The sequence below is a fragment of the Haemaphysalis longicornis genome, unplaced genomic scaffold (genome assembly GCF_048455015.1).
Source record: "Haemaphysalis longicornis isolate Haplotype H1 unplaced genomic scaffold, Haemaphysalis longicornis Haplotype H1 scaffold_10, whole genome shotgun sequence".
Taxonomy (NCBI): Eukaryota; Metazoa; Arthropoda; class Arachnida; order Ixodida; family Ixodidae; genus Haemaphysalis; species Haemaphysalis longicornis.
Genome location: NW_027526204.1, coordinates 149,519,679 through 149,544,670, shown reverse-complemented (window position 1 = coordinate 149,544,670; position 24,992 = coordinate 149,519,679). Strand labels below are relative to the sequence as shown.

At 44.9% G+C, this 24,992-nt stretch overlaps 1 protein-coding gene across 1 annotated transcript; it reads left to right on the top strand.

Annotated features, from left to right (window-relative positions):
* Nucleotides 1-3,757: 3,757 nt before the first annotated feature.
* Nucleotides 3,758-6,813, top strand: LOC144158001 (glutathione S-transferase-like). Its single transcript, XM_077688695.1, has 3 exons — nt 3,758-3,909; nt 4,588-4,855; nt 5,757-6,813. Exons 2-3 carry the CDS (start codon nt 4,590-4,592, stop codon nt 6,154-6,156), a joined length of 666 nt encoding a protein of 221 aa, XP_077544821.1. The 5' UTR covers nt 3,758-3,909; nt 4,588-4,589; the 3' UTR covers nt 6,157-6,813.
* The last annotated feature ends 18,179 nt before the right edge of the window (nt 6,814-24,992 follow it).

Here is a 24,992-nt window from a genome sequence, read left to right as displayed (position 1 = left end):
TATATAAAGGGTGAGGCTTATTTGCTTGGCTTAGGACTTGGCATGGCGATGGCTTAGTACGTGGCAGTCCTCTAGAATTTTTATTGCCGATTAGTTAACTTAATAGCTAGCAGTCTACATACAATTACGACGCAGGAAAGTATCATGAAGTTCTACAGCTTTAATATATTACAGCTTTAGCATAAGAAATAGTAAACAAGTACTAATATATAAGCACCTTAAAAACAGGGAGTAATTTGGTAAAGCGCTAATGCGAATCATTTTCTTGAGAGAGAGAGAGAGAGAGAGAGAGAGAGAGAGAGAGAGAGAGAGAGAGAGAGAGAGAGAGAGAGAGAGAGAGAGAGAGAGAGAGAGAGAAGGCATGCGCGCGCGTGTGCGTGCGTGTACTTGTGTCTGTGTGTTGGCGTGCGTGTGGGCGTTTACGGTGTACGTGCGTGGGAGTGCGTGTCTCCGTGCGTACGTGTGTGCGTATGAGCCAATGTCCACTAGTCGGATGTGTTTGATGTGTCGGACGGGTTTGAAGTTGGGTTCGTCTGAAGATCTAATCTATTAGAGACGTATGTGTTTAAAATTTGAGGGGATTAGTTTTATTTTCTTATCCGGTTGTTACTACAACTAAAATGTCGACGGCTTAACAACCACAAGCTGCTTTCCTGTAGTAAACTGTTGAAATGACTACAAATATGAAAGAATTGTGTGAATTATGTTTGGCTTATATACGTGTGCTTCGTTTGGACAAACACTCAGCACTGTGTATTCACCAACAGTATCAAAGTGTAGTCTGTAGAAACGCACTGCTAATAAATCATACATGCTGTCGTTTTCAGGGCCTCAGCCTGGTGATTTAAAATGGTCGTGACTAAGGCACAGCTGTAACGCCCCATCAATCAACAAATCCCATGGCAGAAAGCACACCATTCCCCCCAGAACACTATCCTTTCAGCCTTTTTCCCAGAAGTCGTATGGTCGAATTACTGTACCTCTTCGGGCGATTTAACAGCATCTGCGGTAGCCTGTGTCTCACTGGTTGAGTTGCCCATCGTCCTGTGACGTTCGTTATTTCCGGTCAAAGATAGCACAGCTTAACCAACGAACTGTAAAAAAATTAGGTTTTCGTGGCGTTATTAACAAACTCACAGAGAAGCTTACGTAACTTAAACATAGCAGCTCTAAAGAAGGTGCCCACCGCTAATTCTGACCGCTTACCGCTGTGTTTCTGCTGAGGCGACGAGACGGATACAAGCACACTTGCATTCGGAATCTGGCGTTGGTGGGTCTGTGACGCTCGTGAGGAAAATGCAGATTATGCTACCGACGACGACGACTATGACGATGACGACGACGATTATGATGAGGCTGATGAGGACGATGCCGATCATGACGACAACAACGATGGCGATGACGACAGAATTGCTGACGTCCATTTCATAAATCGAACCGTTCAAGTTCAAGTTGCATTAAGGTTGATACCAAGCACCCATGACCATAGAGTTTCTTAGTAAGATATACTAAGCACCTAGGAATAAATGTCGCCGTGGGAAGTTATGGGAAGACCCCCGCTTTTGGCTTGAGCTTGGCATGATAATTGGATCCTTCAGTGGTTTTTTGTATTTGCTTTCTTTACTATGCTTTACCACGTCTACGAGCTGCTTGGTGAAAACAGGCAGCGCGTCATCGTACCTAACGTTGGTCATGCCGGAGTCGAAGGAATTCATGACTAAGCGGGCAATATGGCGCTGCTGCAAAACTTGTAGCTGACAAAAAAAAATATCCTTCGACGAACACCCGAAGAGCGGTAATCCCAATTTTGTCTTTCCTTATAAAGGTTTAAGGCCACGTTTTTCTTATTCTTCAAGTATGAACCAACTCGCTGAGCAACAAGTTTTCTTAAACTGTAGCAGACGGTCCGTGCACCGGTTCACCACGAAGGCGACGTTTTCATAGGCACGGTCAAAAACATTTCCACAATTTTTGAACAACATATTATTTGAAATCATCGTAAAATATTAAAACGAGCGTCTCTAATGAGTTTTCCCATAATATTAACTTTGTGGTTGACTACCAGCTTCACCTGCAGAATAGTAGGCACAACCGTTCCGGCAAAAATCTTTTTTCGTACCTTTAATATAGCCTGGTTTATTTTCTTATTATATAATAACACACCCATTCTTGTGGCACTGTGTTCGAATATACGGCCACTAAAACCTTCAATCAAGTCAATAATGACATTAGGGCGAGCGCATGATATAATGGCGGCTCATGACGACACAGAAGGCCTTGATGTGAGCCGCATAGACGCTAGCGCCAGATTCCTCTCTAGTGTATATCGTAAGAAACTACGCCAGTGACTACTTAATCGCAACACGATTAATGTCGGGCTATCTTGCGAATGTAATGCCGCCATGTGTTTCACTGTTTTTATTACGACCAGAATAGTTCAATGCGTAAGCAAGGTTTTTTATTTGTGTCTAAAGACTACCCAATTAGTTTTATTGCATTTATTTGCAGCTTATTTAGTGTCGACCATTTATTATTTGTAAAAAAAATATTACATCGATTTTTATTACGGAGGAGTTCAACGTTTGTAAAAATGCGTGCATCATTCGCATATAAAACGTGCCTGGGCTTATCGTAAATTTTTTCTATATTGTTTATACGAACGTTAAAAAAGACAGGCTTCGTGAAACGCCTTTTGGATGTGTTTCTAACCTGAACAGTGTATGCTGATTTGAACACATTTGCGCCTATGTCGTAAGAATGACCCAATAAGTTGTTATACGTGATTTGGAATCTCGTATTACTCAAGCTTTTGAAGTAATAAATAACATTCAACACAGTCAAATGATTTCGCAAAACATATGTACACCAAGAACAAGCCCCTCCTTTTGAAAGCCAGATCAGATACATCCTGTCTTCTCCAGTGGGCTAAGTGCTTGGGATGTAGATTTTCTGAACCCAAACTGAGCAGGCGAACCATACACCGCGTTAAAAAAAGCACAGAAAGACAGTGATTCATAATTTTGCCCAGTATTCTTAAAATTGTACAAATGAAATAAGTCTGAAATTGTCGATTTCGGCTTCTGCTTTGGAAAAATGCCGCTTGGTATAGAAAGAGAAAAAATACCAGTTAAATATGGTCCCGAATTTCAGGAACGTATTTAGTCTGCCTACCCTAAATGAGTAGGTAGAACTATTGTTTATGCTCGTGAAGAATGCCCCAACTCCACTTTTGTCAAAGGTTCAATACAAAAAGACTCCACAAGGGAGGAGTGTGTCACATGAACTGTCACTGATCGGTGCTGGGAATTCAAAGGACGCTCCTTATATGAACAGCAATGCCTTAAACAGGCTTTAGAACGACAGGAGGCGCCTAAGTTCAAGAAGCATATCAATATTCAACCAACTGAAATACATGCAGGAGGGAGAAGCCAGAAATATAACGCTCACAGAAGCATTCGATTGGAACTTCAGTGCTCGCACAGCAACTCCAATGTCGACGAATTCTAAAAACAGAAGTCTCCCTCCCTCCCCGTGAACTCTTTCGCCTGTCCAGTATTTTCGTTTTTCCGCCTTTATATTTTTGTTTTTATTCTTTGTCGACCACGCGGGCTTCCAGCTGAGCGCCGGTTTCTCTCGATCGAAGCAACCCACGCCTATGACGCCGGTTTTTCACTTTTGGCCCGTAGCAACGCCATGCGGCGGGCACGTATTCACGCACGTTATTGACTGGAAGACCAGTTCGAGCCGGTCTCCCTCTCTTTCGGTGGACTGCAGAGTCGACCGCGCAGTGTTTCTTCGTGTCGTCATTCGCTTCGCAGTTGCTACGGCGTGCATTTCAGTGCTGCGCTTCCGGCTGTAACTTGTTTATTTCAGCGCCGAAGGTCACGACGCTGTTTCATCGTTGATTGGGTAAGGAACGTTGTACGGCTTGTTAATTTGGAACGCAAATTTTCCCTTGGGAATTATAGCGAGGTTTATTGTAACTATTTATTAAGGAACAGACATCTGAGAACTTTCCGGGAAACTCGTCGAGTGCTCTTGCCGTTCCTCCAAGTTATACTTTAGACGCACCCTCAAACAATACCTTTTCAGACACATTGCCGGCGTGTAGAAAATTATACGGTCAACTGTGCAGCAACAGCGCCTTGCATCAAAGTCATGGCAAAAGATGTGGAAGCTGACATTTCAAATTGAACAAAAAAGCGAATTGGGCGTTGCGATGCATTACCTTAAAATTCCTGCCAATATTTCCTCTCGCCATTCATTTGAATTTACATTTACCACCCTCTCCCCCCAATATATTTTATGTATAGTTGTTCGTTATCAAAAATAGACTAAATCTCTCAACAATGGTTTTAGCGGTGGTTTCTCACGCGCCAGCTGCACCGCTTTGTGTTTTTTTATGAAAGAAAACCCCTGATACGATGCACTAGTCGAAAAGCACGTCACTGACCATCCACAGCGGGTTTTAAAAACAAGCTGGACTGATTCTTTTTCTCTTTCATTATTTTCTTAAAAGCTTCTTGAAACTTCCACCTTATTGGTAATATCTTTCAAACTAACATAGCACCGTTTCCACTCGCACAGCTATGGCGCCGACTGTCGGCTACTGGGACGTCCGATGTTGGGCTCAACCCATCCGCAACCTTCTCGTCTACAAGGGCGTCGAGTTCGACGACAGACGCTACAAGTTTGGGCCAGAACCTGAGTTTGACCGCGAGGACTGGTACAAGGAGAAGTTTTCGCTGGGCCTGCGCTTCCCCAACCTTCCGTACTACATCGACGAGGACGCCAAGATAACGCAGAGCATGGCCATTTTGCGTTATCTGGGTCGGAAGTACGACCTCGCTGCGAGGTACTGTGTCAGACTTCGTAAAGCAGGGAAAAAGCCCGTCTTTTGTTTTTGTGCGGTTGACACCCGCAGCGATAGTCTCATCTTAATTAAAGGTATTGTTTTACGAGGACTTCTTAGTGTTTTTGGAAGACTTATACGCCCATCTAAACTGACTTATTATAAAGTTTACGTACTAATTATTTGTATGAAGTTTACTTATATTAATTATCGTCATGGGGGTACAATTAATTAACTCGCAAAAATCGCCAAACTGCACCAGCAAATAATAATAAAAAGAAATACACAGTGTACTTATCCATTCTGTTCTGCGTTTCATTTAACTCGCTAAAAAAGTACGAGGCATTCATTCGTCTGTTACATATCCTTGTCTATGTTCTGTAAGTAATTTCCTGTATCTGGTTGAAACCAAGCATCTTTTCTATTCCTTGTGTTTCGTGTTTAAATATTGATTGTGCAGCTGTTACTAACCATGTATGTTTGCATGCCTTGTTTATCTTGTGCTCATATACATTGCGTATGTTATGTCCCCTTGGTGTGAATGTACAGCCATGATCAAAAGTTTACGGACCAGACAAATGGCAATTTTTTTTTGTTATTTCTCTTGCTATAGCAGCCAGAGAAACTGTCGAATGCATGCGAGATGACGTATAAGTACTGAACTAATAAAAGCTACCGCACATAGTAGTCAGCGCTGCCGCGCGGCAAAGAAATAACTCCGAATTTCTGCTTCCGTGGTCCGTAAACGTCTGCGCTCGGCTGCACATTGTGTTGCGTCCATCTGTTTAGGAAGTCATACCGCTTCGCCCTTCGCTTTCGTTTCCGTCTTCCTTCGTTATTCGTCAATATCTCTCTGTCTCTCTTCGCACTCTGTCTTCTGATACTGAGTCTAATTCACTTGCAGCGAAGACGAAGAAGAACAACTGGAGATGGACTCTCTCGAACAGCACGCGCGTGATCTGTCCTGGAGTTTGATAATGGCCGTCATTTCTCCGGACTTCGACGAGGCTCGACGCAAGTACGAAGAAAATTTGGAGAACCTTCTGCGTCCATGGGACGAACAGCTGCAGGAGAAAACTTGGGTCATCGGAGACAGACTGACGTACGTCGACTTCCTGCTTTACGAGGCACTGGACTGGAACCACGAGCTCAGTACGGACGCGTTTGAAGGATTCCCTGCTCTGACAGCCTACTTGGAGCGCTTTGAAGAGCTTCCTAACATCGCAGAATATTTCACCTCAGACAACTACAGCAAGTACCCGATATTCGGGCCGATGCTTAAGTGGGGCTTTCAGAAGGAGTAGCGCTAACGGTCTTTGCGCCAACCTTTAAAAACGAACGAAGTGTTCGTGTAATAAGCTATGGGTTTTATGCAATTACTGCGAAAATTGTTTTCATCGACCTCTACTGTCATTTCTCTGTGATACGAAATTGCTTGTCGATGGAGTTGCGTGGATCTTTTTGACTGGCCTCATCCCACAACAGTTATTGATTTTTTGAAAAGGACCTCGTAATGGCCTTGTACGCGCGCGTCATTTATAAATCATCATAATAGTCTATTTCATCAGTTTTTATTGCAGGTGTGACGAGTTTTGTATTCCTTTTATGCACAAAGCACGTGCTTTGGGAAACCATGTAGCCAGGAGTCGGTAAATACTTCGGAAAAATTCTCTCGCACCCGCGTTATTCACAGCATCATTCCTTTATCTAAAAATGTCACGTCATTCTCAGCTATGAACTACCTTCAAGCTCGCCTTTGTACACTTTGTATCAATCACCAAGCTGCCAGCAATAAACCCTACTCCATCTCAGTCGTCTCAAAAAACTGACTTTAAATGTCTTCAATGTCTTTTACAGCTCGTTAATTCGAGCTAGTAGTACTGAATTTGTGCGTACGTTCAATCTAATATGCTGCACATCCAGGAAATACTGTGTTTTGCTTTTTCGGCCTGGTCTTGACTTTTCGCGCAGCTTATTAAATAAAGAAATGTATTCCTTCGTTTCTTACTTATTTTCTTACTCCAAACGGAGGCGTACACTCAATTCGAATAATCACACGTTCTATCTTTGCTATGCTAAAGGCGAGCGAATTCATTATTGATACGGTGTGTCCTGTGTGTGCGATGGAAAGCTCGCTTCTGCAACAAATCTCCGAAGCTACAATTGTACCTTTTGTTTGGCTAGAAACCTGCAAGATCTGTTTTTTTTTTCACAAAACGGGCGCCATTCCCGAGGGTATAATTTCTGACTACTCCCGACTTTCCAGTGCTTGGGTTATGAAAATAGTGATAGTGGATCATCCGATACACCTGGAGCGAAAACCGCAGAAGTGCGCGCAGCACGCCTGGCATATTTAGCACGCCATGTTGGGGCCCCGACGTTGTTAAAGTACTGCTTCTGTTATTAGCCGCATGCTGCGCCTTGTGAAACCGAATTCCAAACTTACGCGCTAGCATAAAATAGATAACCCCACTACCACTTTGAAATCCCCAGCCTGAGCCTGATTGTTGTCCCCGACCACCGCGGGGTGGTCAATTTTTCTCGCTGATCCGTTCTTCCACTGAATTATGTTTGCTACGTGGCTTGAGGGTACACCCAGTGCAGCTCCATGCAAGCAGGAACCAAGTAAGCAAATAGATTCACTTAGTGAAGGGAACGCAGCTTGCTCCCGACCATCAAATATGGCTTTTGTTTACGGATTGGTTGAGTGTGCACGGGGAGCAGTTATTAGAAATAGTCCCAATTCAGATTGTCGTGAGTAGAGACCGGAAGTTTAGGCAAGAAAAAAATTACGATTTAGGCGCCTATAATGGGCACTGAAAAGAGCCATTTAAGCATATATGGGCGCCAAGTACTCTAGATTAGGCATATATAGACTCAATTCGTATTTACATCAGCAGTATATTTTTGGAAAGACTTTTGACTTGCAGGGAAAACAGCGGAAAAATCGTGAGCAGTGGGAAAGTAATCTTATTTTCTTCGGGAAAATAAGCGAAACACGAGTTGCTGTTTTACATTTTACGGGAAATTCAAGGTGATTTGACAGCAAAATAAAGGCTTAAAAGCCATGGCGCAGCACCCCAACCTCATTGATTTGTTGCTTGAAGTAGTACCTCCTCTCCTTTCATTCGATAGCTGTGTGCGAAAAAACAAGGCTCAATGTCCACTGAAGTTAGAGAAGCGTTCTTGCCCTTCTGGACACTCCACTATCAAATTCCATCCGGAATATCAGCGTGTTTGGCAGTAATTTCATCACAGGGAATCCAGGAATGTTGTCAGACATATTTGAGCAACCGGTCCTACGGGGATGGGGGCGCATTTGTCCTGGACCTCCCAAATGAGCTCAGCATTCTTAGACAGAGCGGCGCTAAAGCTCTGAGCTGCTGAAATGCTTTCTGCTAGGAATGCCCAATGCGCACACGAATTCGCCATGTTAGGCTGAAATGTAGCGTGGTGTAAATACTTTGGGCTGCGACGCTTTCCTCGACTGCGAAGCTTTTAATACCACCTGAGTATTTGTTTTGTGTTGTAGTTTACCGCCATCAGCCAAGTTCCCTAAGGTGTAACAGTAGTCTCTGGTGGAAGAGACACAATCGGTAACTTCCACTTGAAGTCTTTACTGCGCTTAGAAAAAAAATTTTAACGGCAACGTATAATTCGTTGACAGAGCAGCACAACCTGCTCAGTTCTTCACAGCACCAATGGATTCCATAGATAGTACAGGGAAGTGCAATAAATGTGCAAATATTACTAAGCCATTGTTTAATGCAGAAATAGATGATTGGCGAAGCTGCGGAAATAACACCGGTCAGGAACTATGCACTATATACCGATTATTAATTTTGACAGCACGCAAGATTCTTTGGAACTAATCCCTTAATGCTAGGTTTCTAAATTCCCTTAAATGTTAACCGGCACGGCTGATAACGGCTGTCACGAATAGACTACTTGTAAAGTGCTGAGATCCCCATTCCCATAAGCTCTGCTTCTATTTCCTTCTTCGTGCTACACGTGCAGCATCTTGATGACTGGCGGTGTACCTTAGATCGGCGGCGGACAGTGCACGTGTTCGTGGCCTCACGTTAAAACTTTGGTGTCTCAGATATGCACGTTTGGGAAGGTCTGCCCAGACAAGAGCTTCGGTTATGGGCATTAGGTCCCCAGGTGGGTGGTCAACATGATTCGCTCGTGATTTTCCCACAGGAGGCACCTTTCACCATCAGCGGCATGTGCGCGGATATGTCGCGTTCATTTTTTTGCTGCTTCTTATTGAGTTAGCACTAGATAGGCGCGCCGGCAAACGTTTTTCCCGTTGGTCCGCAATACAGCGCGTCAGAAGGACATAGAACAAAACAGCTAGAGCGGACATGGTGACGTCGGTGAGTTCGGCTGTGGTGCCACTGCGCACGGGTCTCTGGCGGCTCAGCCGAGGTGGCAAGATCGAAGTGGCGGCGGCTTGAGCGCGGTTTGTGCTTATCGGCGCGTTTGGCAGGGCGCGCGGATTTTTTTCAGAAAGGACATACGAAAAACGCCCAATTGCGGGTGTCTGAAGCAAGAAAATGACCTTGCGGAACATCGACTCAAAAAATCCAACAAAGGCATAAATACCACCAAAATGGCATTTTAGGTGATACGCTCGATACGGACTGAAAAAAAAAAAATGGCACTTTGCCAAAAGTTCTGATCTCTTGTCATGAGCGTGTTTGAGCATTGGCGAGTGCGTTTTATACGTTGAAGTTGTGTCATTTGTCATCCACAGTGTTTTCACGGTGTGGGAAGAATGCTCCTGTGGGAAAATCGTGTCGTCTTGCCCACTCCTACTGTCTCGGACAAGTGTGAGCCCCCGTTCTGACCGAGCACCCCCTCGTCTGTGGCATTATTGCCTCAAGGTGGCCTTAAGACTTAATTTTTGTTTGGTGCTAAGTTTTTGCTAACTGGCATCAAACGACGATTTCGTGGCTACGACACTATGCACCGACAAAGTCGACGCCATGGGTGGTTGTGGCTTCGATCACTACGCAGCGACCCCGAACGGGCTGGGTGTTTTTGATTAACTTTGGAAATCGGAGAAACCTCAGGAATGCTTTGCACGGTCGAGTTGAAGTTGTGACGCTCGTAGAGGCCGCCGCTTCAGGTATAGTTCTGCCCCTACAGATCTTTTAAACGGAGGGGAAATTTGGGCTTGTTTTTAAAGCGGAGCTTTTTCCCTCTACCCCCCAAGGGTTCTTTCGCGACCGTTGGTGTCAACAGAAAACTCTCGCGAACAAATAAAAAAAGTTACTGGCACCGCCAGTAATCGAACCTGGGACGAATAGAAAAACGGGGCGCGAGCCCATTGTATTACCGATTGATCTACGAGCTCAGGATGAGAAGGGGTAGACAGACGGTGCACTCACCGAGCACATTTGCTGGTTTACCCCCTGCGTTCTCACTGAAAGTTATGTGATAGCGTCACGTGACCTCTCGGGCCACTGTGCGCTTCGCCAACAGCACGTGCAGCAGCCGTGCACACGCCTTGCGCATACGGTCGGAGTTAGTAAAAATTAAAGGATGGAAAAAGAAAGGAGTAAATATATAAATTAAACGAAGAATAAAAGAGGGAAGTAAATATGACAGGAAGAAAATTTAAAGGATCTGCTTACTGTCAGTCGTCTACAAGGTACTTTCTAAGGTAATCGCTAACAGAATCTCTGCCACCTTAGATTCCAGGCAACCTAATGAACAAGCAGGTTATCGTAAAGGTTATTCAACAATAGACCATATTTACACGATCGACCAAATCACAGAGAAATGCGCGGAGTATACTCACCCCCTATATATAGCCTTCATAGATTATAAGAAAGTATTTGACTCGGTCGAAACTTCAGCAGTCGTGCAGAAATTGCAGAATGAGGGTGTAGAGGAGCATTACTTAAGAATAATGGAAGATGTCTACAATGGGTCCACAGCTACCATAGTCCTCCATAAGGAGAGCAGTAAAACACCTATAAGGAAGGCTGTTAGACAAGGAGTAACAATCTCTCCAACGTAATTCACAGCATGTTTACAATAGGTATTTACATTGGATTGGGAACATGTGGGCGTAAGGGTTAATGTGAATACTTCAGTAACCTCAGAGTTGCTTATGACGTTGCCTTGTTAATTAACTCGAGGGACGAATTGCCAAGCATGATTACCGCACTGAATAACCAGAGTATAACCGTAGGCCCTAAAATTAAAACGCAGAAAACTAATGTAATGCTGAATAGCCTCGGGAGAGCCCAATGATTTAAGATAGGTGGCGAGAGAGTGGAAGTGGTAAGCGAGTATAATTACTAGGGACAAGTAGTGACCCCGGATCCTGACCATAAGGCAGAGATAATTAGAGGGATGAGAATGGGGTGGAGTGCATTCAGCCGGGAATCTCAGATAATGAACGGCAGCGTGCCATCTTCAGAGAACTCTAGAACAGTTGCATCTTACCGATACTCACCTACGGGGCAGAAACGTGAAGGCTAACTAAATGAGTTCAACTTAAATTGAGGGCGACTCAGCGAGATATGAAACGGAAGATTATAGGTGTAACGTTAAGGGGCAAAAGAAAGCAGAGTGGGTCAGGGAGCAAGCGCGGGTTAAGTACATATAAGTGGAAATTAAGGAGAAGAAATGGGAATGGGCAGGGGATGTAAGGCGAAGGCAAGATAACCGATGGACACTAAGGGTAACGGAGTGGATCCCTAAAGAAGGCATGCATGGCAGGGGGCGGAAGGAAGTTAATGGACAGTTGCAGTCAGGTTTGCTGGGATAAATTGCTCGCAGACAGCGCAGGGCCGGGATAACTGGATATTTGCGGGATAGGCCTTAGGCATGCAGTAGGCGTAGAGAGGTCGATGATGGTGGTGGTGATGATAATGATGATGAAAGGAAGCTCACACCAATGCATGGCATCTCACTTCGCCTCCGTGCCTTGCGCGTATGTTGTCGCCTCCGTCGGTGGCGGCAGACACTGAGGGTACGTCATATCGTCTAACACCGGGTTTTAGCTTTCTTTATTTCGTAAAAAAAGTGTTGCCACTCGTGCTTCACCCGTACAAGTCGATCAACCCCTATTCGTGGATGATGCAATGATTTAAGGTTAGCAAAGAATATCCATCTGAACTAATAAAGCGAGTGGTTCAGTGCATTTCACTTGTGTTTGGTTTCATTCTTCTTAGATCCACGTAAGTGAATTTAAGTGACGCCGCAAGGGTAATTGTGGTTGGTTTCATTTACAGCTTCGCGTTCCAACCATCCTCACAGGGTGGATTGGGCCTCCTTATTTATCACTACAAAATAACTGTGCATTGTCTGTGTAGTCATCTGGCGACCGAACCCCCGCTTGCGACGACTTCAAGGCGGCTTTTGGTCAATGACCGTCGAAAAGAAAGTGCTGTGTGCGCTGCGATTTTGCGCGACGGGCCGATTCAACGGAAGCGTTTGTAGCGACCGCACCATCGACCCCCACCAGTGGACAGTCAGCCGGTGTGTGCACCATATGATCGCTGGAGACGTGTTTTACTGACCTCAGCTTTCCTGCAGATGGTTCGGCGGACATGGCTTCCGCACGGACTACTGCGCGACTATTCGTCTGCAGCAGGAGCGTGCGCTTTATCTATCGTCTGCTCGCAAAACAATTGGGAACGAGGGTTTGCATGGCCATGCATTTCATTTTCCGTCAGCGCGGCAGAGGCATTGCGTGTCGCACAGTTTTTTTGGAAAACTAACTCGCTGGATAGCTTATACTTATAAACGTGTACAATCGATGACGCCTATCTATTATCAGAGCCGATGCCTGCACATTTGCACGGACTTTCTCCAGCGTCATCCTCGTATGGCAGGAAGGAGAGCATGGAAAGCAAGTAAGGGGGAGAGTTGAGAACTAAAGTAACCGCGTGACGCCAGAGGGAGGATAAGCGGGAGAGGGAGGGGGGAACATGAAAATAGAGGAGTGAGGGGATTGGACTCAATGAAAAAAAAACCCACTGTAGGGGCCTCGTAGAAGAAGACCGGGGAAGAGAAAATGAAATAAAGCAAGCACATCCGAAAAATTGTCTGTCTGGTAACCTGTTTATTGATTGGAGAGGTTGGAGGCGAATGTGCCCCCGGCTACTCCATTCCACCAATAAAGGGTCATAGACCACGCTAACATTGTTGCTATTTCTTCCTCCGCAGCGCATGCCCATTTGCGGGACTGGCATGTAATAGGGAGATTTGAGGAGGTAGTGTGACCGCTTCGCAAAAAAATCATCACACTGATTTTGAAATGTAAAGGTTGCAGAATAGTGCGTGTGGCATCACACCTGAACGTGATGGGGCGGTAGTAGAAGAGGCACTTACCAGCCGCGCAGAGCTTGCCTGATTCTGTGGAAGCTGTGGCGTGTGACAGCCTGCTTGCTGCCGTAGTTCATTAGAAATGAGAGAGAAGAAACCGACGCAAACACGGTATAGCAGAAAAGAAGCCAGTCGAAGTAATTCGGTCCCAACGACAAAAAAAAAAATGAAAGCGAGGAAAAAGATGCAAGTATAATGTATAATTAAAAACGTTGTTAATAAGTATCGCCGAGGTTTCGCCTTCAAAGCACTGAAGCAGACCTAAGTGTCCCAAGAAAATTTTGTATGGAAAAGAGGCTCTGGGTGTCCACAACGTAACACCCAGAAGCAATAATTTTGAATGTGGCCTGTTTCCAGCAACCGCTTTCCTTTTCTGTTAATTGGCCTTAGTCACATGATTACATTGTCGCCCACCGACGGCTGAAATGGGCAGAAACTGCTTCTTTGAACAAAAATTTCAAACAAAAAGCTGATATGGATGCCTTAAAAAATAAATACACTTTGTAGTGAAATACAGATTAATAGAAATAAAGCGTGATAAAGCAAAGTAGTTGGGTTTGCTTGCCCCCAGTAGCCATTATGCAACGGTGGAGCGAGAGAACGCACTAAAAAATGCGTTACATCCTAATCGCGCGTCGGTTGAGCGCGCTGCCCTGGATCGGTTACGTCACCGTATTAATCAGCAAATAGCACGAATCGCATATTTAATGTGCTTGAACTTCTGCTCAAAATGTTATCATCGGGCCTTCCGGAATCTCGGGCCTTCCGGAATAGCACCCCTGCTTTGCACAGTGATGCGTACTTAAAGGAGCACTGACACGAAAATTTTATGTTACACTTTTATTGCTTTTATCGATGCCTAATGGTCTGCCGAACCTGATACAGCTCTTCAACTACTTCAGCGCGCGATAGTTAATTACATTGAACGGCCTGAAAATCGTTTGCTTCAAATTCCCGCGCTTTCATCCCGAACGGCGCATATGACAGAATCCCGGCCTGACCTCACCGCTTTTTGCGGACGTCACCGGAGTCCGATTGAGAGGGTGCTGCGCCCGCTCGCCGCTCGTGGGGCCGGGCGCGTGAAGTGACGTCACGAGTTTTTGACGAGCGCTGTCGCGTCACTTCTTTTGGCTTCATGGGGTGATGTCACGCTGATGTCCATTTGCTGAGTGCTGCTCCGCGCGCTGCACCGTCGGTGCAATAAATGAGACCCAATTGAACTATGTTCTTCGCGTCGCAGGCCGCTCATATTTCAGCCAGGGTAATCTGTTGAGTGAAGGAAGCGAACTGTGCAATAATATTATTGTCGGAAGTTGGTGTCAGTGCTCCTTTAAGCAACCAAGCCAATGAGGCAACTTTATGCAGATTTATTTTTTTAAACAGTGCAAACGCAGAAGGGCTGAGGAAAGAAGCGTGAGTCTTTTTGGTTATATGGTATTTTACATTACGACGTGCAAATAGTTACGGGTTGTAAGATGCGTATTCCTAATTAGGCTTTCTCAAAAGTTATTGGCGATTTGCATTATATATTTAAAAAGTTATTTATTAAAAATAAATGTACATTTTAAACCAAAAAATATCTAACTTGAGTTACGTGATTCCCTGGCGGATCTACCTTGTATTTTGAAATACACATCCTGTCTGGGCGCAATTTTTGAAGGTCGTGTCTAATCTTGATGTGTGTGAAAAACTGCGTAATGTCTTGCAAACATACGTTTACAAGAACTTTCGAGCGAAAATTGTAAATAATTGTAGCTATTCCTCAAATTACACTTTCTTCCTGTAGGGCAACCCCGAGTTGTAAGCGAATCAGCCATGGGGCCGACTGAAGTTCCCATTAGTTTTCAGTTCGTCGTTTCCGTTGACGTTCAGCTTTGCGTGCCCTCGTTGTATCAGTAGCTTCTTGACGTAGTTTGAATGAGTGAAGGACATAAGGCGCGTTTGTAGCACATGCTCCCGTCTCGGTTTGTAGCGCAGTGGGAAGAGCGCCGCGTACCTCCCATTGCGGCCAGAGAGTCGTGGGATCGAAACCGGACGCCACCTAACTATTTCTTTTTATGGTGGACTGCGCTGACGTCAGCCCAAACGCTGACGGGGCTGAAGAGACGCGCATGCGCAGTGGAGTGCGGACGGCGGATAATGACAACTACAAAGAGAGAGGGAGGAACACAGCCCCGAGCATGAGATGCTTCGCGTCTAAAATCATTGCAATAGTGCATCCTCAGTTGAGGACCTGCAATCCAATGCCGCCCGTTCTACCTGCACATCTGTTCTACCAGTTCAGCAATGTGTTAAAAACAGATATTCTGGCAGACAATCGTTCAAACAAAAATTATTGCCGAAAGTACTTTAATAACAATTAGTGAGTTGTGAATGGAACCCCGTAATTTATGAAGGTAGTTTTGTAACGTTGGAAGGGGTTTCTTTCTGATATAGCGCGTAGATCATAGTACATTCATGTGACTTACACAGTACAATAGCTTACACAGGAAGTTTCATGGTCCTAACCCCGCAATTAAAACACATCCAAAGTCGATGTATGACAGTGACATAATTGCCCTATGTCAATACTTGGTGAATGGGCACATGTACGGCAGACTCCGCTTTCATAGCTCTCCCAAAATATTTTCTGAAATAACCGCACATCATTTTTCTGTAGCAGAGTAGTTGTCAATGAGCTTGTGTACATGCTAGTTTAGCCATACAAAGCGGTTCATTGAAAGACCACCATTCTCGAATTCGAGCATTAGGACATTGCTGAAGTAAGACTAACGCCCGGTCATGCATCGACCAAGAATCTAGGTCGACATTGAATCCTCCATGATGACGTCTACGTCGGGGGGCTAGACTGCAAGCTCAACGAATCAATTTACCTACAAGGGTGGATCCTTTCACTTTTTTTTGTCTGATAAAGCAACACTGGCATGCTCTAGGCGGTTTTCTGCAGACATGTTTTCTGTAACTCGCACCATGTTCGAGACCTCTAACTGGCCTTTATCTAAGGAGAGCCCAATATTGTTCGAATATTGGAAAGCGCTGCCATGCATCCCATCCCGTCATTTGAATATTACTCAATTCAACTTACGGTCAGTTATGGCCTACTTACGGTCAGTTCTCTCTTTTGCAGTCTAAGCTCCGTATTTAATGTCTGTGTGAGCATCGAATCCATGCCATTCTCCGCACTGAATATCTTCATCATCTGCATGTTTCAGGAATAGACTATCGTCTTCATCCCCGCACCACGTACTGTAATAATAACCTCAACCCACTCCCTGTCTCCATTTCTTAGTTTTGGACCACACAACATCATCATCATATTATTAATTAATATTATTATTCTGCTTCATCACTGGATCGCCAGCTCATTATCGTAGCTTCGGGCATGCTTCGAGAAAGCTCCTCGATTAGAGGGGTGTTAGCACCGCAGGTCCCGGCACAAGCGAAGTTTGAATTTGACCATCTTTGTCAATTAAGAGGCTTCGCTCTTTTGTGCCCCGCCTTTGTTTTTAATGAGCTCACTGCGTATACATCAGTTAGTTTGGTGCCAGGATCAATATAATCATCATTATCCCAAATTATTGGTGTTAACACAATATTCCTCATTTTTATTTCCTCGTTTTAATGTTTTCTGATTTTTTTTTTGTTCTCCACGATGTAGCATATTTCTATTGTTCTTTGTCTTTTCATTTATTTCATTTCCCGAAACTTTTTGGCTTGTGACTGTATGAGCTAAATACGTTTAGGGCATCATCATCATTATCCCTGGTGCCATCAACCTTAAAAAAAAAAAGAATTGCGTGCCTTTCACGAACGAAGAAGCAAAAGAAGGCGTCCTTCTGGTAACGAACCATGTGAGTTTTTTTGCAAGGTTTCCTCCGTTGGATATATCACTACATTAGTTATGTGCTGGGGCTCACAGGCGAGCGAATCTCATCTTCAGGTGCCGCAGTCTCAGGTAAATGGTAAACTTTATGTGGCACATTGTTAGGGTTACGTTCGGAGCTTCCCTGACGAATTGGTTAGCTATTTGTTACTTAGCTCGGATTTTATCCCCAGAACAACTCGCCTAGAGTATCTTCTAACCAGTCGTTTTTATTGCAATGACCAGACATTTCTATATCGATGTTCTTGAATGTTGGAAGCGGATAGCGGATAAGGAGTTACGGGGCAGGGGCAGCAAAAGACTATAATCATTGGATGATGTCTGCAGTGAAACAAATGATCCGCGGCAAATTTTTAATCGTCTGCTAACTGATTTTACTTGTACGACTTTCTTTGTCAGGGCCCGACATCGTCTTCTTTGTGAAGCGTAACAGAGAACGCGGTAGCGCAATGAAGAGCAACCCTGACGAGTTGGAAACCTGCGGAAGCCCTCCCACGTCACCTATAAATGTGAGTTATTTGTCACTGCTGGTAATAATTATGTTACAATAAGAGATAAGAGAGCGCTCGCAATATTGCATACTAGAAATTCTATCCCGTTATTTTTATAATACATTGACATCGAAGGGCACCTTTACAACTGACTTCATAAACGACAGAAACTGATTTCGGTCCGCAATTTTCTAGAGGTTGTGCGCTAGCAAACACAACCAAAATATCTGCTTTATGTAGAGGGCTCGACCTCAGGGCGGCGCTTGAATTTATGTTATAATTACGGCCTATAATCATGTATTTGTGTACATGTCGCTTGAGACATATTTCGGAACTCACTATAGCGTTGGAAATAACAACTTTTTCTACAATGTTATGGCCGCCAAAAAATAAAACAAATCACTGATAAATAAAGACGTGCAACTGCGTCCTGGAAATTAGCACTGTATTTTCATTTGGTGCATTGAAATAAGCAGAGACTGTTTAAAGCATGGGGCCATGCCATACACAGGATTAATTACGGGGGCTGCAACAAACGGACAATGAGAAAAGTCATACTGGAAATAGGGGTTCACAGCGCGGGAGACAAGGACGACGAAAAAACACAAGACGAGCAAAGACAAAACAAAGGCGGGGCACAAAAGAGCGAAGCCTCTTAATTGACAAAGATGGTCAAATTCAAACTTCGCTTGTGCCGGGACCTGCGGTGCTAACACCCCTCTAATCGAGGAGCTTTCTCGAAGCATGCCCGAAGCTACGATAATGAGCTGGCGATCCAGTGAACCCCTATTTCCAGTATGAATTACCAACACGCCCAAGCATCCACTCTACTGAGAAAAGTCAAATATATTGTTAGAAAATTTTGTGCTAACTCGTTCAACAAATTGACGCGATGACCACAACCTTTTTTTTAAAGGGCACAGGCAAGTTTTTGAATAAACCGCGCGTTGTGAAGGGCTGAGGCGCGTTTTTGAATAAACCTCCCGTCGTGTGCCGTTTCGCAAGTCATATTAATAATCGAGCCATCCACAAATCTTGTGACCAAAAATTTACATAGTTATGAATTGTTCCCGTAGGTCAGTAAACATTCGCCGCTGTAACCATTCAAAGAGTGGTTATTTTGTGTGATAGTTATTTTCAGAGCAGTTCGAAAAAAAAAAAACTAAGCAACATGATTCCATCTACATTCGGGCTAGTCAGAACAGGCAAAAAGGTCCGCAACGGTTGTTCTTTTCTGTTTAGTTTCATAACTGAAATGCGAACACGAGCCGGGCTAAGAATCCTCTATAAAATGTTGCCAGGCATTGATACATCGTTTCTATTCCCCAGGCTGCTGTTCCGCAGGCGGTTCCGCAAAAGGCATACGGACATCCGTCTTTCAGCACCCCTCCGGTGTCACGTGGGGAGGCGGGCGATAACAAGTGGGACGCCGCCACTCGCTCCTGGGCATCCCCAACAGCGAGCGAAACAAGCCCCCGTGCATTCGCCGAAGATGGCTGTCATGGTAAACGTTGACGCTTGGGCGAGTTGTAGTACCATGTTATTCAATTCACAGCGCAAGCAAAAAAACAAACAAGGAACAGAGAAATAGCGAGACATGCAGCGCCTTTGTGTCCCGCACCCCTCTCGTTCTTGTTTGTTGTTTCTCGTGGTAAGGCGTTCAGCCTCCGACCCCAACCAAATGTGTCACACCCTGCTCAGAAGCTTGACTACTTTAAAAAAATCCTCTGAAATTCACAGAATTGTAATGCTTAGAATTGTTTGGCCGCTCGTCTGGAGTGTTAGATTTTTGCAGTCAAATATGACCATGAGTAACGAAACACGCTGGATTAATTTATTCTTTTAAGATTTTCTTTTGTTTTTAAATTTTGGCCAATCATGTAAATATATACCATTATAACGATAAAGTGCCTTCGCTTCAACGACAGTTATTTTTATTTGGAAGATGCAAGGCTTAGTGTAGGCTTGCTCCGTTTACGCTATTTTGTATTCTCATTTCAAACGTTCTTTTGCGGAATTTTTTTACAGCTAACACTTCTTTAGTTGGACTGATGACGTACTGTCAAAAAAATCCCTGCCCATCTCAACTAACGTGAATCCTTGGGAGGGGCGAATCATGAGTGTATAAATGTGTTCTTGGCGCCTTGGCGTTTTTGTTCACGGAGATGAAACCATTGGGGTTAGAGGTATACAGCTTTGGTTGATACTCGAAGCGTTCTAGCACGCAGCATTGAAAAATGAGTGTCCCGGTGTGTTCTTTTATTACGCATTACGTTCTAGCGCGAGGCGTTAGAAAACGAGTGTTCCGTGTTTTCGTACCGTAACTACGGCGACGACGACCGACGACGACGGCAGGAAACGCCGACAGCCTGATGCCCTAAGGGGATTCGCGCCTAAAACTAATGCATTTCTACATAAACTGCTTGGACCGAAAAGCCCTCATAAAAAGAGAGGTCCTAGGGCACCCATATTTTGGTATTAAGCTGCTCTAATTTCTCCTTGAATTATTTCTGCCCAGCAACGCATTTGTGTTTAGGCATGAAGCCTACTTTGACGGTATCGGTGTAAGCTTGGTTTTGCAAGCCCGTTGCACAGGGAAGCATTGTCATGTAAGATGAGAGTGTGATTATAGAAAACGGCTCTAACTCTTGTGTTATCAAAAGCATTCCAAAACAAACTACATTAGAATTTCCGTCAAAGACTGCTCTAGATGTGTGAAACCGGATTTCTAGTGCTTCGAAACAGTTAGTCGAATATCGCGAAAAGAGACTAATTCTGGATAAGACACTACATGCATCCACTGTAAAGGGGTACCGTAGTACACCTTTATTTCATAAATCCCATATCGGTATGCATTTAGATCGTTCGTAGAATAATTTACTTAGGGCGCGAGAAATCGTCGCATTAACCCTTCTGCCAACTTTCCTTAGGAAGGTATGCTAGAATGTTCCGTTTAGCATTTGATTTTAGTGGAAGATGTACAATATGCATAGTTTTGATTTTTCTGTCAGTTCATTTTTGCGAAAATTTAAATTTCCTATTTTTATTATTATAGCTGCTTCAAAATTCTGTCGCACCAAATATCCCAATCTATGCTATAATAACTACAAAAAGTGTGACTACCAGCAAATCTGCATTTTTGTGGAAATGTAGGTAGTTACACGGTCCTGGCTAATGGGGTTACTGGGCAAATATAGCTACGCATTACAACTTGCGGATATAATCTTCATTCCAAGAAACTGAACTCGAATCCGAGTTGAGAACCACAACCTCTAAGCGAGTAATATTTGTACAGCGTAGCTTGGAATATGTACTGACTTATGAGCGAAAACAGGATTGGCTTTCTGAAATAACTACAGATCATTCACAGGCTCCGATGGCGCTGTGAACGTTCCAACTAAGGCTTCGCATTGCCTTTCTCAAATTATTTCTTTCCTAGCGTGTACTGAGTAAGCACCACTGAGAATACGAAAGTGAAATCGGAAGCCGAGCGTTGAGTACTTGCATTAAAACATGGGTATTTATATTCGCTAAACCAGTCGTGCCATTAACGTTCAGGAGGTCATTGGGACGGAGGCCTTTGTTGACGCCTTAGCGAAGAGCTCGGCGTTGCTTATACTCGACGCAATGTAGTGTCCAACTGTAATATGTATCCTCAACAATCGCAACTATTGGGTTTTCTTTTCATGAACGGCAGTAGAACCGTTTTGTAAAGAAGGTATATTACGCACTAAATGCTGATTATATAGATACTTGCAGGGAAAACTTTCTACAGAGCTATTGACACTTTTGGGCAATGAATGGCCGCTAAGTGACGCCCTACGAATCCTCTTTTAGAGGGTAACAGAACTATAGCTTAAACATGGTATCGAAGAAAAAGGAAGGGTCAACTGTATAATGAAAAACTGCAAAATGTTTGAAGAACTTCACAGCTCCTAGTCGTGAACGTAACGTGCTGCCGCGATATTCTGAACTACTGGAAGCGTTGGCCATCGGGCCCCTCCCTAATTCTACGAACGCTTTGACACTATACTTTCCGTCGCAGTTGCCGTTGTTGTCTTTGTTCCCAACACCTGCATTGTCGAGAACGATTACAAGCAGCTGTCAGCGTGAGCGAGCCCAAATGAGGCGAGCCTTCTGTGAGAGTTTTAACGAGTAAAGCGTATATGTAAGGTGACATTCAATCTTAATCTGCTTTTGTCACCATTGAAGCTAACTACGATGTAATAATAATTTCCCGTCTAGCATCGGTCTCACGCGACGCTGTGACACCGAGAAAGTCGCCGAGTAAGTTCCGCCTGTCCCGGTCGCAATGCAAACAACTTGGTCCAGGGAGAAATGAGTCACCACCCGATCCACGAGAGGTAAGAATATTCGCTGAGTAACACACCTCAAATCATTTTCAGTCATCGTTTAATACTGGCTTTCCCGGCGGCGTATATGCGTTTCCTCTTCAGTACAGGCAGCCGTCACCTCAGCTTCCTTATGGGGGTTATATCACAGCATAAACGTATCTAAAGCATGCAAAACCACCTGAGCTGAAATAAAAAACAGCGAAAAGGGACCTGCGACGGTTGAAAACCACGGTGTAGAAAAATATTCAACAGAAAAAGCCAAAGTCGACGTAAAAAACCCGCAAAAACGTACAAGAAGCAGTAGCTGAAACTGACGAACAGGCAACGAAAATACCCGAAATCTCATTTATCATGCCTGAAGATGTCATAAATGGATTGTATGCGTGATAACAAATATTAATATTCAAACATGACAAACACTCAAAAACGGAAAAATAAAGCGGTAATGGGATTTGAAGCCTGGTTAGGATGTTTGAATCGCAGGAACGGAACTGCTACACTAAGAGACCGAGCGGTTCTGGGTGATTAAATTGAGGGCCACAAGCACGTGGACATAGCTTCAAACGTGCCCCTAGATGGCGCTATTGGTAGCTTGGCCGTGCTGACTAGGAAATGCCTAAACGCTTCCCGGCGCAACCACCCAAAAGTATTTGCCCGTTACCCTCCCTCCCTCTCTCCCTTATTCCCTCTCCTCCTGCATCAATCTTTCTTATTGCCTCTGTCCTATGTAAGTCTCTTTCGTTTCTCTTCTCTCCATGTGCATAATACATGACATCACGTGCTTTTCTCGCCATGTTTTACTTTATTTTATGACTGCATGGGAAGTACGCCTACCAGCGTTGGCATGCTGAAAACATTGTAGTTCGTCTTGTGTGTTCCCACGCCTACCAGGAGTGACCCAAGCTACAGTGTATGGCGTTGCTTTGCTATACGTTTTCGTGTTGCCCTATAGGCACTGTGGTAAGACGCCACCATATTCAGTTCCCATTTGCAAGTGCTCGTTTTTCTCAACGCACGTCCACAGCCTCTCCCAAATCCTCAGATGAAGGTAAGCTGTCGTTGCGAGCTGCTAGATTACGTGTCTTCTGGAACGAAATCGCTTAGATTTTGAAGTAGATGAAGTGAGATTGGAGGAGCAGACGTGCGGTAATTCTACCTAGAACTTATGCAAGAAATGTGGTTGATTCCTCTGTCGGAAGAATCGGGAAAACACGAAAGTGAAATGTGCGGCGAAATCTGCAGCTGAGCATGATGTTCGGGTAGGCTGCTGTCTTGTGGTTGTTGTTGGCGAGCGACCTCCTGCTGGCGGATCGCTTTGAAAAAGGTGTACTGACGTCATTTCCGTGACGGATATGACGTCAGTAAAATATGGGTGTATCCCGGTATAAAACACTTTCGCGTTAAAAAAGTGGTCGGTTTCAAGGACTTGCATTTGCAGCCTGGCAACCTGGAGAACTACACGGCGACCGACAGTCACTCCCATCATCCCATGCGCGAACCGTCCGGGTCCAGCCGAGAGAGCCAGCGGCGCCATTCCCGGAGCGTGGGAGACTTCGGAAGGCGGCCATTCCGGGAAAGAAGCATGTCCAGGGAGCCGGACATGAGTGGAGCTTCCATGGTTACCCTTGGGAGGAGTAGAATGAGCGCCGTGTCCTCCCAGATTTCGCTTGCGGAACTTCATCGACAACCGCCTGAGGAGCCCCGAGAAAGGATCATCGCCGTTCCGGATAGGCCGCGCCGGTACAGCAACAAGCAGATGAACGAATTTATCAGGTACTGCAGCTGTTCCATTGGCTACGCGACAGACAGCATTTTATCTGCATGAGAGTCGGCATCGCTTAGTTTTTTTCCTACCTTCAATAACATTGCAGCGCTTGAACGAGCACGGAAAATATGAACAAAATCGTCTGCGTATCTGGCCAACGCTGCCCGTACAGTCGGGATCAATTGGAAGGTGATCGCTAGGGTGGTAAATAAACAAGTAGCAGCGCCATATTACTGGTTGTATCAGGGTTGTATCATACAAGAGACAACGAGGGGAAGAAGGCACTGCTACCTGCATCTCCAAAGATCTGAAAACGGCCGCTGTGTAGGCTGTAGGGCCCGCTGATCGATGCTCCCGCGATCACCTTCAAATTGATCGCCACTGTACAAAATTTTCCGACGCGCCAGTCGCTTTCAAATGGGAACAGTAAGGGCGCCTTAATTAAGCCCTAACCACATGGACGCGAAATCACGCGTTAGTTCGCCGGCACCGCATCGACGCGCAAAAGAGAGCGAGTAACCGCATGAGCCCGGCGAAGTCACGCATCAGCCGCTGCGTCAACGTGCGTCGGTGGAAACGTTTGTGCGAACTCTGCCGTGATTTTAAAATTACTAAACACAATACTAAACACGCTGCGTCAACGTGCGTCGACTCCCAATGATGCCAGACAATACCATGGACACTTTCGAGCCATGGGAGGCAGCTCTGACGAGCTCTGACCCAGGGGCTCCAATGGACTTGTTTTTTCGAGCCTGGAAGGGAGCGGAAGAGCCGGGGCCTTGGACGGAGGGACCCGCCCGTAGCCAAATCTCCTCACTCCCTCCCAGATAAACGTTTTCTCTCTCTCTCCTCCCCTGTCCGCCGTAGCGTAGAACCCTCCCATTTTTTGACGTCCCAAATTTTAATGCTGAAGACGCCCTGAGGCAGAAATACCCGAATTTGCCATAGGCGTCGTTTATTGTTGGATCCTTTTTATGATTACGATGGTTGCATCACCGGTACGTTGGCTCCGAGTCTATTACATGTTGTTTTTATGTTGGGCCTAATATAAATTAATATTCACCGAGTTTAATCAAACTCCTTCGGGAAACACCAGAGATAAGTTGTCCTGGCATAACTGTTATTCAGACATGCTTGTTCTCAAAAGCTCCCTAGAAAGTCTCTATGCCGTCTCATGCAGGGCGATGCAGGCACAACATCTCAGCTGCGACTACACGAGCTTCTTCTGCAGGCTCGCCGTGGTGGTTTTCCTCATTGGCATCACATTCGTCTTCCTCTTCTACCCGGGTAAGCTGCG